The 15,831-nt window shown below is 37.4% G+C and overlaps 1 protein-coding gene across 8 annotated transcripts in view; it reads right to left on the bottom strand.

Annotated features, from left to right (window-relative positions):
* ZNF521 (zinc finger protein 521) overlaps nucleotides 1-15,831 on the bottom strand; it is a 230,748-nt gene that overhangs the window by 211,912 nt on the left and 3,005 nt on the right. For 2 of the 8 annotated variants that reach the window (XM_017738263.1, XM_017738267.1), the window contains exons 3-4: nucleotides 1,413-1,475; nucleotides 303-362 (exon numbers count right to left, since the gene is read on the bottom strand). The exons of 3 other annotated variants lie outside the window; for them this stretch is intronic. In XM_017738263.1, the coding sequence (XP_017593752.1) occupies nucleotides 303-362; nucleotides 1,413-1,475 (123 nt within the window). The remainder of the gene's footprint in view (nucleotides 1-302; nucleotides 363-1,412; nucleotides 1,476-15,831) is intronic. 3 more of the 8 variants (XM_017738265.1, XM_017738268.1, XM_017738264.1) reach the window with 2 other exon arrangements.

Below are 15,831 nucleotides of genomic sequence, written 5' to 3'. Positions count from 1 at the left end.
AGAGAAGGATTAAAATTAACAAAAAAGGAAATAAAAAGAAAAAAATAAAAGCATGCTCTAGAAGCATTTAGAACACTTTAGAAGCATCTCACTTTCAGTCAGCTGACCTAAAAAAGGCAGAATTTCTAATTGTCAGAAATTGAAAGGTAAGGGGAAAGGAACATTATTTTCCATTGCAAGCCTCAAGAATGAGCTGAAACAGAGAAAGAAGAGTGCAGGCTTTGCAAAAACACCCCAATACAAAAATCCCTCACACTGTTGTCAAATGGTAAGCAAGCACTAATGAAGGAATTCAGCATTACCAGTCTGTGCGGCTGTGTGTCCCACACCTGCCTGATGGTCCTCTGTTTCATTTTCTTCTACTGTCAGAAAAAAGGTAAACAAAACAAAAACAAAACAAACAAAAAAGATGTTAGGTCGGTAGCTGAAGTGTTTCAAGCACCTTTACACCAGCCTCAGTTCTGAAAGCCAGCAATGCTTGCACAACACAGGCAAGAAAAGCTGCACTGCAAAGTGCGAAAGTGTAGACCAGACTAAGACAGAATACATTGCTGTATGGAAGCTACAAATCTGAGAACAGAGTAACCAAATCTTTTTCATGGCTTAAAAAAACAAATCGAATTTCCTCTGGGATATTTGTCTTCAATGCACTTTACTGTATTTGATTATGGATCTAAATAAGAGAACAATTACGGGTTTTAAGATTCTGCTTGCTCCACACAGGTAAGAGAAAGCCTTCTCCTGGCAGATGGGAGAGGTGTGTGTGCTAATTCATACATAAGCTTTAAAAAATAGTAATAATCCTATATTCAGTAGCAAACATCTCAGCAGTGCAGACAGCCTTGCAAAGGAGAACTAACCCCATGCTGTTTTACTGTATATACCATGCCAGCGTCTTTCCCTTGGCTCACAGCTTTCCAGAGCAGTAGAACTAAAAACAATACAATTCTTGTCAGATTCACTATTCAAAACTTGTTGGGTGAGTGAACCTAACAAGAGCCATTCTGCTGCTACTTTGAAAAATTAGAAAGCGCTGTTCTCATACGTTCTGATATGATGCCTAAGTAAGATTGACTCTCCCAAAGCAAAACTAAGGGAAGAGCTAAAAGGCAGAACCATTTCCTTTTATTCTCCCAAAGACCGAGTTCTTTGGGTTAGAGAACAGCGGAGAGAAAAGAATTCATTCTGCCTCCACAGGGGAAAAAGCTGAAAGGGGAAAGACTGCACTTCTGCAGCATTTCCACTCCCAAGAATTCAGACCTCAAAAAATAATCATGCAACTGAATTAAAAGTCCAAAGATTTGAGGTATTTTTCCTGGTTCTTGGGACAAGAGAGTGCAACACTTAGGGGTCACATATAAATCTAGACATATATGCAAAAGAAGAGATACATATACACACTCCACAGGTACCTCTTTTCCTCCTCCGCCAACCCCAAGGCTTCATACAACTGGTTGTTTCTAGAATCTGAGTTTCTAGAAAAAAAACACCAGTTTTCATAAGGACACTCTTAGGACACCAGAAACTTGTATCACAGTGCATATATTAGAAAGAGTCAAGTACAATCTCTGAAGGACTCTAAACAATCTATATCTCTATCCCAGAGCCGTGGCTAGTAAGCAAACTCTTCTCATCGACAGAGATCTGATAAAAGTTTCCCCAGCCCTGCAGTCAGTCCAGTATTTCACAAAATATGATTTTATGAGCTAATTTATGAGCTGAACTTGTGTTTTGCTGCCACGATGCTACCAGTACTTCAGCTGTGATAATACTGTATGATTTCCTTTGGTACACTGAAGCAGTCATCCCAGCATCCTCACAGCTGAAGGAAACCGGTCAGACAAAGAAAGCAGTGGGAAAAGCTCATGAAAAGCTGAGTTTTGGGGAACATGTGGTCAAACGCAAACTAAGCTAAATAGAAAGATTTTTCTCTAAGGTAGCACAGATCAGTAAGTTTCATCAATAAAGCAAGAAAAATAATGAATAAAACTAGCATACATTAACAAAAAAATAAAAGATACCATCTATTGTGAGCTCCTCGAAACCCCCAGGGAAACCTCTGCAGAAGCCCAACCTGACCTTATTTATGTCCATCATTAGCTGTTGGTGTATCTCCAAAAAATGTACTCAAGAACAAGCTCTAAAACTGAAAATGAGTCCACTCTTCCATCCCTCAAGAGGAAACTCACTTTGGTCATCACTACCTACTAATCAGCCTTATTAGTTGTAGATGTACCTGCTGTCCTCAACCATGATAAATGTCACTACTCAGTTCAAAAAAGCAGTTTAAGAACTCTACCATTTCTGAAGTTTCAAGATGGAATTGAAGTCTTCAAACATGAACTTTTCAATAACTGATTCCCAAGTGGCTACCTGTTGAGAGCTAGACAAGATCTCCACTTTTAAGTGTAAGCTAAAATGCAAGAGTTAATTTTTTCTGCTGTTCTGTCCTTAATGTCTACTGCCACCAGCTGCAGTACCAGAATCTCTCACTGCTCCTGAGAAGTGACTGCACAAGGAGATGTACTTAGCTTCACACTGCTGACTGAGAGGTACACCAAACATTTTTAGCTCCTAAAATGGGAAAAATAAACATGGATACTTCCTAACAAATTGTTTCCAGGTATGCAATTTTGTACCATGAAAACATGACAGCATATGCCTTGTGAAAACAAACATTTTACAACTTTCCTGCTATTTTGGGATCTGAAAATTCTGTGAGAGCTGAGGTTTGCTTTCAACAAAGGCTGACCACTATGTCTTTACTGCACTTGAAAAAGGAAACAAGCATAAAAGCAGGTAACTCTGTGGTTAGCATTTTTCTAAACCCTTGTTCATCCCTTTAATGATTCTCAGTCACAACAGAAACGAGTAGGTAACAACAGGCCATGGCACAAAGACTTGCCAATAATAGTCAACTAGACTGACATAATTACCAGGGGAAAAAAAACCCCATATTTAGGGGGAAGCGTGGTAAAAAGAAAAAGAAAACTCTTCTACAAAACCCACTGAATCAATGAATCTTGGCATTAGCACAAATCACCTACAAAATAGCATCTCATTTTCCTTTGCATTAAGTTAGCTCCTTCCTCCAACTTGCAAGGGTATTCCTTACATTAAGTAGGCTACAGCTGGTAGCATCAGATAAGCTCTCGATTAGCACTTAACACCTTTTGACAACCAGATTCTGAAAACTTCAGTACTGTTTCAGCTCTCAGGCCATTGTTAAACTCAGCTGAATATGAAAGGTAGTGTGACATGCAGCCAATGTTAACCTCCCTTAAACATTAACTACACTAATTTTTTTCAGAAGAGGAAGACACCTTTAAACAGAATCTATACAAAGGGATGACTGAAATTTTGCTAACCAAAACCCTTTCTCTAGCACAAGCATGGAACACAACAAAAAAAGGAACAAGGATGATATGCAAATAAAAGAGTAGCATGTATGCACTATTATTAATTCAAACATCAAAATTATTGATACCCTAGAACTGTAATTGCACAGAGATGTCACCTTCATTATAGCATATACCACATCCTAGCACAAGGTAAGATGAATTCTGTGTAATGAAGGCAGAATACCAGTGAAGGAGAGGCCTCAGGAAAGCAGAATAATACATTATAATCCAATATGAAAAAGTGATGTGACAGCTGAACAGAACTTCTAGATACATGTTGTCAAGAAAGCAACAATGATCCTTGTCCCTACAACTACATGTTTATGATCACTCCTCATCTGTTTTGTTAGCTGTTGTAATATTTCTCAATTTACTCATCTGTTCCTTAAAACAACAAATGATCAATTTCCTACTACCCATTTTTTCAGGACAACTTTTGAGAAACAAAACCAAGAACCCCAAGTAACAAAATTTCAAAAAAAGATCAGATCACTACAACTGTGGCATCTCACTTCTTGAGAGCAATTTAAAAAAAATACCAGTAAGGGAAAAGAGAAATCCAACATGTCAGTTCTATCTCCCATTATAAAAGCTGTGGATTTGACAGATACCAGTTTTTAAAATTTTACTAAAAAAAAAACCCAAAACAAAACTATCTCTAAACTGAAGTTGTATCCATGTGAAAGGTTAAGATGTTTCAGCTTTGGTACAGCCAGTGTCCAAGGCAAACCCTCGTTTCAGTTCAGAGCAAGTCTCATGCTTGGGCAGCTGACTGGCAACATTAAGACCAACTATTCCTTTCTAAAGAAAGAAGGAAAAGAAAAAACCAAACCAAAACAAAAACAATGCAACAAATCAAGTAGAACCATCAAGGACAGCCAATGAGGGAAACCTGTGGGAATTTTGATATAGAGGTCCTAAATTTAGAATTAAGCTCCTGACTGCTCTACAGCAGCACCTGCTGATCAATGAGGATTTCACCCCTTTTGCTTAGTCTGTTCCTGGGACTCATGGCTAGACCTTAAAGGAGGGAGATTATTTTCTGAAGTTGCTACAAAATATGTACATATTTTCTAGCTTGCAAACTCTCATTCATATTCTACTGAGTAACCAGGATTCCCCTTCTCTGAAAAGTTAATCTGTAGATTTAGCACCCTAAGGAAGAGCACAAGTCATTTCTGGCTTATGCCTGGAAAAAGCTTGCACAGAAAAGAAATGGATAAAATTAGAAATGTGGAAAAGTACACTTTCACTGAAAGGGAAGCCTTTTGAAGAACTCTGGCTAAGATTTATGATTTCTGACCTATTACAAACCATAATAAAATAAAAGCAAAAGATAATTGAAAAAAGTCTGTTTTCTTCTAGTCTAGGTAGATTAATAAATTTTGAAAAAGAAAAAAAATAACTGCCCCAAATGCCTGAGCCTCTATTCAGCTTGGTAAACAAAGCAGGAGAAGCTCCATGTCCCAAAATAAACTATAAAAATAGATTGCTATTGATTTATCCTTTCATAAAACATATTCCTTGAGAGATGTGAAAATAAACCTAATGTAGCAACTAAGACTGTCAGGATAGGAAGTTCAGAATACATATTTTTACCTTGCACTTTGCATTTTGTACAATTCAATACTTGATCTATAAACTTCCATTAGCATATGATTAGTAATTCAATTTAAAGCCATCTTTGCACAAAAGCCTTTTTCTTAGGATGGTAACTTTGCCAAGTGCATCTTCAATCTACATGTTTGAATAATTTCTGCAGACAAGTAATAGAGACAGTAGCTGTATTAGCATAATCAATACACAATTTACTGAGTTACTGAGACAGAACAGAAATAAAACGTGTGTGCCATTATTTCAGTATCTACAAATGACTGTAATTTCTGGAAGTATCTCTCTACTTCTCCTCGTGGCCACATCAAAACCAAGAGGACATTCATACTGCCACCATCTACAGGTAGATATTAAGTATGAGCAGACAGATTAATCATATAGCAGAAGGCAAATTTAAGAGCCAGTTGCAGGGGACATTGAGTATCCTCTAGCTCTATTAAAGGCAATGGATTCTGAAGATGTTTCACACTTTGCAATAACATGCTGTGGAAATACGTCTCCACAAGGGTTCAGTCAGGATGCAAAACTGAAATTAAAGAAGTTACAGAGAAGTATTAAATTCAGGATCACGTGTCAGTGAATCACCTGCTAGGGCTACACCTTCCTTGGCTTTCTTCTCTCCCTAGGTACCACTGGTATCTAAGACTCACCTCTTAAACCCTTCTGGCTGACACATGCCAGCACAGGATTTCGCACCCGGCTGTGGCACATTAGAGCAGCAATTCAGTGGGTGACTTCTGAGATTCAGCAAATATTTCAGAATGCTTCATAATGGCATTTGAAATAACTGGCACTCATAAAAGTTCAGAACTACTAAGAAAGCACTGTTTTCTGAACAACTTCACCTAGCATCAATTTGTGTCTATCAGCTACTAGCCAGATTACCAATTTGACTGTCAAATGTACATCCTCCCAAAGACTTTAGTGTTAGAAGAATTGGAAAAAGAAATGCATTGGCATATTAACATTTCAAATATCTACATTCCAGAACTCCACTGAAAATCAGTTCTGTGTGTAGCCACAACTTTACAAAAATCCAATTAATCATATGCATGAATATTTATGTGCCTGATTTGTTTTCCTTTGTGTTGTGACATACCCCTTTTCCTATTTCTATTCCCCCCCAGCATTGTAACAATATTCTTCTGACATTGGAAATTATTTTCCTTAAAAGATTCCTGTTATATAAAGCATTCTTTCCTCTTGCATTTGCTTATTCCAGAAGACAAAGTCCCTCATAGCACTCGTATTTTTCACTCCTCTCTTTGGTCTGTCCCAACACTGAGCTTGTTTTTTTTCCCCTAATGTTCTTCTTGTAGAATGACTGAATTAGGAGTTCCCAATTAAACTGCGGTGGTTGGAAAATATTATTCTTATGCTAAAATAAAGTATTTTCCTAGGCAGCACATAAACATAAAAGTAATAAATATACTTAAGTGGAAAGAAATTATGCTTAAGAAATCCTTTGGATATTCTTCCAACCCTTGATCTCAAGGATGACAGTATCCAAATGTGACAGCCTAAAGACGTCCAGTTTTACATAACACTGTGTGCAGAAAAGGCAGAAGAGGCTCTTTCCAGCAGCAGAGGAATAATTCTAAACCCCAAAGCTGGGTGGGGGGAGGGAGGATATATTTTTCTGGGCAGCTGAGGTAATAGATTAATTAATCCTGTCCAAAATTCTAACTTTGCCTCCATAACCATGCATCCTTTTACAAGATTAAACCACATCTACATATACTCATATTTCTATTGTTAGGTAAACTAATAATGTTATATTTTAAAAAGTACTTTCCTCCAAAGAATCTCAGAGCTTTTTATAAACCTCAAGTAAATTTCAGTCATCCCTAAGACTCTCTATCATGCAAGGTAACAGATTATAATAAATCTCAGAGTCAAACTGAGGACCACAGTGAGAATTAGCAAAGCAAGAGGGAGTCAGTTCTTAGTACCAGGGTCAGGACTTTCAGCTGTTTGCCTGTCTTAGACCGAGTACTCCACCTCCATTCCTGACAACGTGCTGTGGGCAGCCAGTCCATTTTTGGGGGAAAACAGAAGTTAGGAGGTTAAGATAAATTTTAACCCCAATTACCAAGTCCAGTACTTAACATGAACACATTCAGAGTAATTCCTCTCAGTGTCCTGAAGCTATGTATCACCTCAGTTTTCTTACTCAATGTGACATAAGTAAGAATTTCTAGTGTTCCTAAAGACTCTATTTTCAACTGTGCTTAGAAAACAGGAAATTCATTAAACACTGTCTACAAAAGTCTAAACTCAGCAAGAGAGAGTAATTGGAATCAAACTGGTGTATGGATCACATAACCTCAAAGTAACCAACATCACACAAGTCTGAAGACAGGTGATATAAAGAAGAGCTATGAAGACTTACAGTAAAGGTTACTGTAGATGATCATTGCCTCTGGAAGGGAAGCAATTTATTTATGTACCTAAAATGGGACACTTAAATTGAGGCGTTTGGGCTGTCTGACACTGTTTGAATACCAAACCAAAACACAGCTGCATGTTTTAGCTCTGTTACTTAAAGGCACACATTTATCTGAGTCAATAAAAACCAAACCAAACACCTACTTCCCTTCAACTGAGATTATCCCTGATTTACCAGAGATCTCCTTCTATTGTATACCAGGGTTTTATAAGTTAATTTTTGATCCCTCAGACTCTCTGCTCTATTCTAGATGACTTTCTATCATGTAGAACAGCAATCTGGTCTATGTCCACAGAGGAGCTTAGAAGCCAAAAAACTAGTGAGGGGATGCTAAATCTAAATTGTCAGCAGTTCTGCTCAGATGCCACTGAGGTCAGGCAGTACCTATGGTTTTACCATCGAGGCTTTCTCAGTGCTGAAATCAAACTGAAGCCCCACCACATCTGGAGAGTGGAAGATAAGTATTCTCCTGCCTGCCCTGGGTTTGGACGCAATCTTATGGGCTGGTTCTTCAGAGTTCATATACTCTTCCCTGGCTGCTATAAAACACTGGCAGAAAATGTGTGGGTTGAAATACATCTTCCTTTTCCCCTCTTGCCCACATCCACTGGTTAGATCGCTCACCCAGGATGTGGGTGGCACCAGCTGAACTTTCTCCTCTATCAGAAGGATTTGTACACACGTTGTGAGCTTCCTAATGAAGAACACTTACCCTCAGACTTGAGGTGCACTCATTCATTGCTGTTGAAACTACCATACTTCATCTACAATATTCACCGAACTAGAAACAAGAAGAATCAGCGTGATATTTTATCCTTGCTGTTGGGGCACCATCACAGCAAGTGGGGTAAGTGGACTCCAGTTCTAGTTGCACTGAAATAATTCATCAGAGGTAATAAGGCAGTTAGTATCTGGCAAACCAGGACGCAGGTCTCCCCTTTTTCTTCATGGTACTCAAGCTATTTGAGCCCTGAGTCTCATGTATGAATGCTCTTTCTCACCCTCTTGTCTGACAAATACTTAATTAGACTTTTGAAAAGGGAAACATCATTGACAAAAATAACAGGGCAACTCACGCTCATAACACAATATGCTGCTGTGTAATGACTGATGTCCTCCCTGTGAGATACAGATAAACACCTTTAGACAAAGCACAGAACAGAACCCCTACCTCTCACATCCTAGCAGAGCAAAGAACTTTCCCCCTTCAGTAAAAGAAAGAGGAAGAGCAGCAGCACACCACCTCAATTCCTTCTAGCCTGGGAGGAAAGGAATTTTATCTCCAAAACCTGAGTCAGATAAGTGACTGCTGTGAGATGCCCTGTTGCACTAAGATGCCCACATCTAGAGTGGGGGAGGAGCTAAGACACATTATTATTTCCAAATTTTTCCTACTGTCTCCTTAAAATAATTTCTACTCAACAACATTCATAAACCCCTAAGCACCTGTGAATTACATAAAGAATCCAAGAGTTAGGTGCAAAGTGACTATTCCACTAGGCAACCAGTCACCTATAAACTAAGCAGAGCAGCATCTAAGCACTAAACCTCTTGCAGCATGAAAGCCTTTTTTAAAATTTTGTACCTAGCCTTAAAGATTTTTGACCTTTCTCCATTGATTTACATTTGCATCTGACAAGCAAGTCTCCTACTCAACACATTCACCAGAAACTGCAAACCAAATCTGTTCCTGTGCTCTACCTCTTTATAAGTCACATAACACAATCCCTTCCCGGTCAGTGGTTGCATGCAGAGACCAATACAAACCCATTTCCTCCTCCCATCTTCAGAGTGAAAACATTACATCAGGCATGGATCTTGACATCCTGTTGTCCTGGAACCAGTGAATCAGAAAGTTCCTTCCTCACAATTGTATTCTTTAGAGGTGGAAAATAATTAACTTCCCCACCCCCTCCTCCTTCCTACTGCCACTGTCAAAAGTTAGAAAGTCACTTGATTCTGTCTGGAAAAAAAGACCCAGCCATCATAACTCAGTGCCAGAGAAAGTTCTTGTTGATCAAAGCATAGCCTGGTCTTCCCAAGGACACTGCCTCACTGCATCACATCATCCAGTCCAGAAACAGAGCAGGTATATTATTTTTGTTTTTAAAGCTTCTTTCAAAAAGTGAATGAATCAATAATGGAAGTTGAACTTGATATGTTACCAAAAAAGTGAACACCAGAAAAATGAAACTAGAAAATCAATTATCAAGGAATTCATTGTTTGAAATATATTTTTCCAGCAAAGCACAACAAAAAAATAGTAAGGGCACAACAGGTCTCAGGGACTGTACACAAAAGCCATCTATTTTACAGTCAACCAGGACACTTCGACTTAGAAGTGCTGTAGCTTTTCCACATTTGTGTGGAACACTGAACATCTCTATGAGAAACTGGAAAGCAGTTTTGCATTCGTGTTAGGTAAGGACAAAATTCATGCTCCAGGTTATTGCCTTTGCATGAGAGAATAAGCTCTCCAAAAATGGGGTTTGGGGCAGAAGGAAATCACTGGGAATCCTCACTATCAACATCCCATCCATTTTTCCTCAGGACAAAAAAGGTATTCTGCTTCAGCCAGCTGTCTAACTAACGACCAGCACTTCCAAATTTGTAAGAAGGCCAGCTAGTTACTGATATTGCATTTTTCAAGAACCACAGTAAGCCCATATCACATTAAATAAAGAAGGGGGGAATGTCACTATACTGATATATATAGATAAATACATATATATATATATAAAACTTTAAGAAATCTTGAAGGACTAGAAATCCTACTCTTCCAGAGAAAAATTGCACCTAATTTCACCTACATTTAAAAGTGAAAGTATCAGAAAAATCACTCACTGAAAAAACAGCCCTCTGCCTTACTCCCATGACACAAAAAAAAAAGAGGGAGGGAGAACCACAATGAAAGCAACTCCCCAAAATCTAAAATTTCATTGGGCTTTAATTGTGCAGAATTGGTATGTAACAACCCTACAACTCTTTTGAGTACACATTATATGGATTCAACTGTACAAAGAACATACAGTTGCAGTATGGCACGCACAGCATCACTCTAGCTAAAGGAAAATCTAAAACCCATTTGTGCACACCCCAGAAGGACATGTATAACCTAGACTAAATCCTGAAAAGGAGGGGGGAAAAAATCTTCTACATCTTTTTTCTTAATAGTTATGCAGTATAGAGGGGAAAAATTTGTCTGAAACTAAAGGAACATGAAATGGCAGAAAAAAATCTGTGACGAGTGTTAACTAATATTCTAAATATGGAAGACAAATGTCCTGGTTCAAAAATTCATTGGAAGAGAGCAATTTTGTGCAGTCTTACCAATGTGTGCACAGAAAAAAATAAAGCAGATTTTTTTGGAAAGTAGGAGGGCTGAATGAAAATGTTAATTATAACATGTTGTAATAAGGATACCCCCAAGATCAGCCCTATCTTTTTTGCTACAGCATAGTCCCTAGGCATATAGCTAACTACTCCTTGATCATTATCCTGGCTAAAACTAAAGCTACTGAAGTTTAGGAGACTCATATCTAACAGAATTTCTTTCATCTCTAATAATTACTAAACTAGCATAATTACTCATACTTGAGGTGAAATAGAACCCAAGTTGTCTAATTTTAAAACAAAAACAAACCTCCCCACCTCTTTTGGTCTTTGAACATCCATCTTTTGTCAGAGTCCTATGCCAAATGTTACATTACGATTTAAAAGTATTTAAAAGCCTCTCTTGTCCTGTCCAACTTTTATAAAGACAGCAACTGGAAAACTTTAATGCTTTGTAGTAACACTCTGCAAAATGTATTTCAAAGCAGACATGTACATTTTCACAGCACCAAATAAAACAGGCCGAATTCTTTGTAGATCTGTATGTTGTCCCTTCAGGGAAACACTTATATATATGTACATATGTATGCCACAGTTCTGATTTAAGTGAAATAATGCATTTTCCCAGCCCCCAACTGGGACTGATTCTGAGCTCAGATAGCCCTGCAGAAACCAATGGAAATGGTAAAATATGGCTGGGAAAAGATGCTAGGAGGTTGTCTTAGGGTATTGGAACTTATACTGTATTTTAATCAAACTAAAAAAATCCCCTCCAAATATCTTAATTTAATTCTTTTACACAGAAAAAAATACTGAATCCATGTTAAAATGTTAACAGTTTTTCTGGATCTTTTCCTCAAGCACAGTTATTCAAAAGGAAGACTTTTTTTTTCAAAATACGCAAGTTTGAAAATACTGAATCGTGTTTCAGAACAAAGAATTGAGAGCTATTAAACCCGCTGTAAATTAGACAGAATGAATTATGGAGCAACATAAAGCCTTTCAAGAGATCTTAGATCATGGTGGATAATGTTATCCTACACATTAGATAAGTGCCTCCATACTGACAGCTTCCCTTGTTACACAAGTTAACAGCAACTCAGGAAAACAAAATCAAACCAATCCTAACACATCAGCAGCATAACTAAACCTCTTAATATTATCTTTGTCACAAGATTTCACCTTTGTGGAAGCTAGCAGCACAACCAGTAGCTGTTTAGATGTTTAGTTCAAATAGTGCCTAACTCCAAGCAGCAGACAATGATGGTCAATACAACTCATGCTGGCCCCAGAAATGACCGGGCAGCATTACTGTAATCCCACAGCTAATCAAGACCATCAATATCACTGTGCATTGCCAAAGTCAATGAATATTACTAAAGGTTAGGGATGTTTTTGTTGTTACGGTTTCTTTTAATACATAAAGGCATGCTTTGGCAAGTCCAAAAGAGAACACTATAAATAGCCCGCATTATAAAAAGATGCTAATCTTAAATCCTCTTTGTAATTTCTTTTTTTTTGCTTTTCATGTACTCTTTTATGTTCAGTATCTTAATTTTTGCCCTTTTTTGGATGGCCACATAGAATCCAGCAATTTACTCATGCATCAAACAGATGTTTTTGCTTTTCAGGCCAAATGGAATCTTACGAATTTTTTGTTCCCTCCCTATAAAATGATGATGCCAAAATAATACAGTTCCTGAAAACAGCCCGTTCAGAAAAAGTTGATTGGACCAATAATACTGAAACTTTAAGTCAAGTTCACAGAAATAATGCCAATACTAATTGCTGTTTTTGTTTATGCTGGATTGATTATAGTCTAATCAGCAGACAATCTCATGACTTTTGAGTCTAGCCCATGCAGTTTGGAAGCCAGGGAGGGCTGGGGCTGTGAATAAACATTCAAATAGTTGACAGATACAGAGAAATGTAAAGGCTACTGTTGGAAGGGGATCCGAATGTCAAATTCTCTCTGAACTCTGTCTGCTGTTTAGTAACATTTTTCTTTTCATGCACTACTGTTCTACCTTCCTTGGTACTACACCACATAACCTGCCCCTCTGCATGAGAAACATCCTTTCACTCGGAATCTATGATGAGGAAACAGGTCACATGAAAACACAGATATATTTGCTCAGTCCACTGATACTCTGCATGAATTGAGTTGCAGTTCTAAATTCATTCAGGATGGAAAGATTACCTAGGTTTCCTCAAAAACAGGGAACAATTTCAAGAGACATTCTGGGCCTGGCAATATATTTCAAGATACAAGCCTTCTTTAAGCAGAGCATGGGTATGTAAAATACAGCTGAGAAAGGCATCCCGCTCATCTTTCTAGGAACTAACATTAAGTAATTTTATTTCTGCGTGTAGGACACAAAATTGCATTGAGTAAAAATTTACTTTGAAGTAAAACCACAGGTTGTTTGGTTTTTTTTCCCCAAAAAGAAATCAGAGATCAGCACTTCTATTAAACATGTGGAACTGTACTAGTTTCCTTGTGATAGCTTATCTAACAACTACCACTTCAGCGATTTTTCATGGGTGACTCTGAATGTAATAATGACTATTACCTGTCTTTAGCTTAGAGAAACCTGTATTTAACATTTAGTAGAACTACATTTGCATTCAGTTTTGTATCAAGAATAGCTAGTTTTCTTTGCAAGTGACTGTATTTTTGTAACTTTTTTTCTAAACAAACTTTCTCATCAAAAGCCGGTAGTAAGGGCAAAGAAAAAACCTCAAGCCCTCCTAAAACTAAAACCCTCAGTAAACCAAGTGTGATATCTCCAAAGCATGCCAAGTCACAAAAAAAGGTTTACAACTCAAATGACCAAGTTAAACAAGATACAAGAAGCTGCTCTTCCCCCTGTCCCTTGCTTTCTCATCACAGGGGTCTCTACCATAGTTTTGCTTAGGGGATGGCTCTGCCCCTGGATGTCAGGAGTTTAAGGAGTCATAACAATTGATACCCTACTTTGATACCCCTCATTTGCACAGTGCCTCTTCTGGGGCTTGTACATGGGTATCGTATCTCCGACTTCTCTTTCCCCACCTGCTTTTCTCCAGCTATCCTTCTCTCCCTTCCTCACAAAACACATTAGGTGATTTTGATCAGGTCAATGATACTTAATAGATTTTTTTTTTTCCAGAAACTAGCCAAGGAAATGGGATAAATTAATCAGTAGAATGAAATATAGGTCAGGACTGATGAGTTTGATGCAACTGATCCTTCCCCTGCCTTTAAAGTACCTGACAGTTGAACTTTAATTCCTCCTTCTTAAAGTAAAAGGAGATATTCAAATAACAGTTTTTCAGAAAGTTGTCATTTACTCTGCTTTTGAGACTTATTTTTTTGCCACAAACTTGCAGTGTATTTGTAAGAGACAGTGTTTGTCACAGAAAATAATTAAATCTTATTATTTTTCCTCAGAAAGATTTTATTATTCCTTAACTATAAGGGGCTTATCTAACATTAGCCATGCCTATTTTCTTTCCTAGGTCCAAACCTGAGATGCAATCTTCACCAAGTGCTGGGGGACAGTCAAACCAAAGTTGGCAAGAAACCAAAGAGGGAAAAGGAAAAGAAAAAAAAAAAAAAAAAAAAAAAAAGGAAGAAAGGAAGGACAGAGAGAAAGAAATATAAAAGGAATGTAAACAAAACCAGGGTAATTCAAAAAAGTGTATTTTCAAGAAATGTGAGAAATTTAGTCATTAGCTAGTTCTTAACACCCACCATTTCAGATGAACATTAGTTTAATGCATTCAATATGAAAAACTCAATTGTCATTTTGTTTTAATGTATTTACCTGCCTTGTATCAGTATTCCCCTAAGATATAAGTTTCAAATTAAGTTATCAAAAGTGACAGACATATCAAAAATATCTCTTATATCTTCCCCCCAGAAAGGGTTGCTAAGTACATGACAAATTGGAAATGTAATGTGTAACTCCATATTTTATTTAGATGTAAAACAGCACTCATGAGTTTAAATAACTCATTTACATACATTCAAAGAATAGTTTTTCAAATAAGCTATTTAAAATACTGTTTATTTTTATCTGTAGAACTACATTTTGTACTGACTAAATCAGTAATACTTAAGAAATCAGAAATTTAAATAAGTGCTGCATTGGAGGTACAGCTTAAATTCTCCTTGCAAGATTACTTACAGCTTTTGTTTGTTCACTAAAAATGAAGATGTAATAATTGATGGGCAAACTCTTATCCATGAATTTAAATGCTAGTCTATGCAAGCATCTTTCAGCTCCTCAGATGAATCGCATTATTAGCCCTTCCAGAAATCTTACAATCGGACTGCTTTCAGAATACTATTAATTCACTCAGAAACTGACATGATTCAAGGAAAATAAAACAGGGAAAATGAAAGAGATATTTGAACAAAGGCCACCAAGAATGATAACCTACTCCCCAAAGGTAATTACTGCAGCAATAATTACAGATGATGATTGATTTACTGCCTGCTTTTAGTTGAAAAATAGTAAATAAGACTCTGCAAAGAAATCTCTATCATCTCCATCCTGAACATTAAGTGGTTTTCTCAAGTCAGTAGTTCATTGTCAGCAAATCCAAGCTGCTCCATCTGAACCATACAATGTTGCTGTTTTCTCATTTTAGGTATTCTCAGACAACTGGTACAGAAGAAAGGCAAAGCCCACACCTCCACATAAAATGGAAGCTGTATCTTTTGTTTTAACTTAAGTGTGATGTTTACGGGAAAAGATTTGAAACAAAACTCTCTGTAACACATGTAACAAATCACCACCCGTGAAACATGTCCAATGTCTAACAGGAGAACAATTTCCTCTATTTACCAGTTAATTCTGAACATTTATTCCTTTGCACTTAAATACTTGGAGGTCTAAGACTACCCCTCAGTTAAAGTTTTCCTGCATCTTTTTGCAAATATGGCTAATTGGTCGCTCTCCTACTGGCTCTAAAACTCTTATGCGCACATAAATAAATCCTCCCTGGGAAGCTCGGAATATAAGCGTGCACTCAAGCAACAGAACT

Source organism: Corvus brachyrhynchos, unplaced genomic scaffold (assembly GCF_000691975.1).
Source record: "Corvus brachyrhynchos isolate BGI_N302 unplaced genomic scaffold, ASM69197v1 scaffold106, whole genome shotgun sequence".
Classification (NCBI taxonomy): Eukaryota; Metazoa; Chordata; class Aves; order Passeriformes; family Corvidae; genus Corvus; species Corvus brachyrhynchos.
Note: the sequence above shows the minus strand (reverse complement) of the source record. Positions and strands in the feature narration are given on the sequence as shown.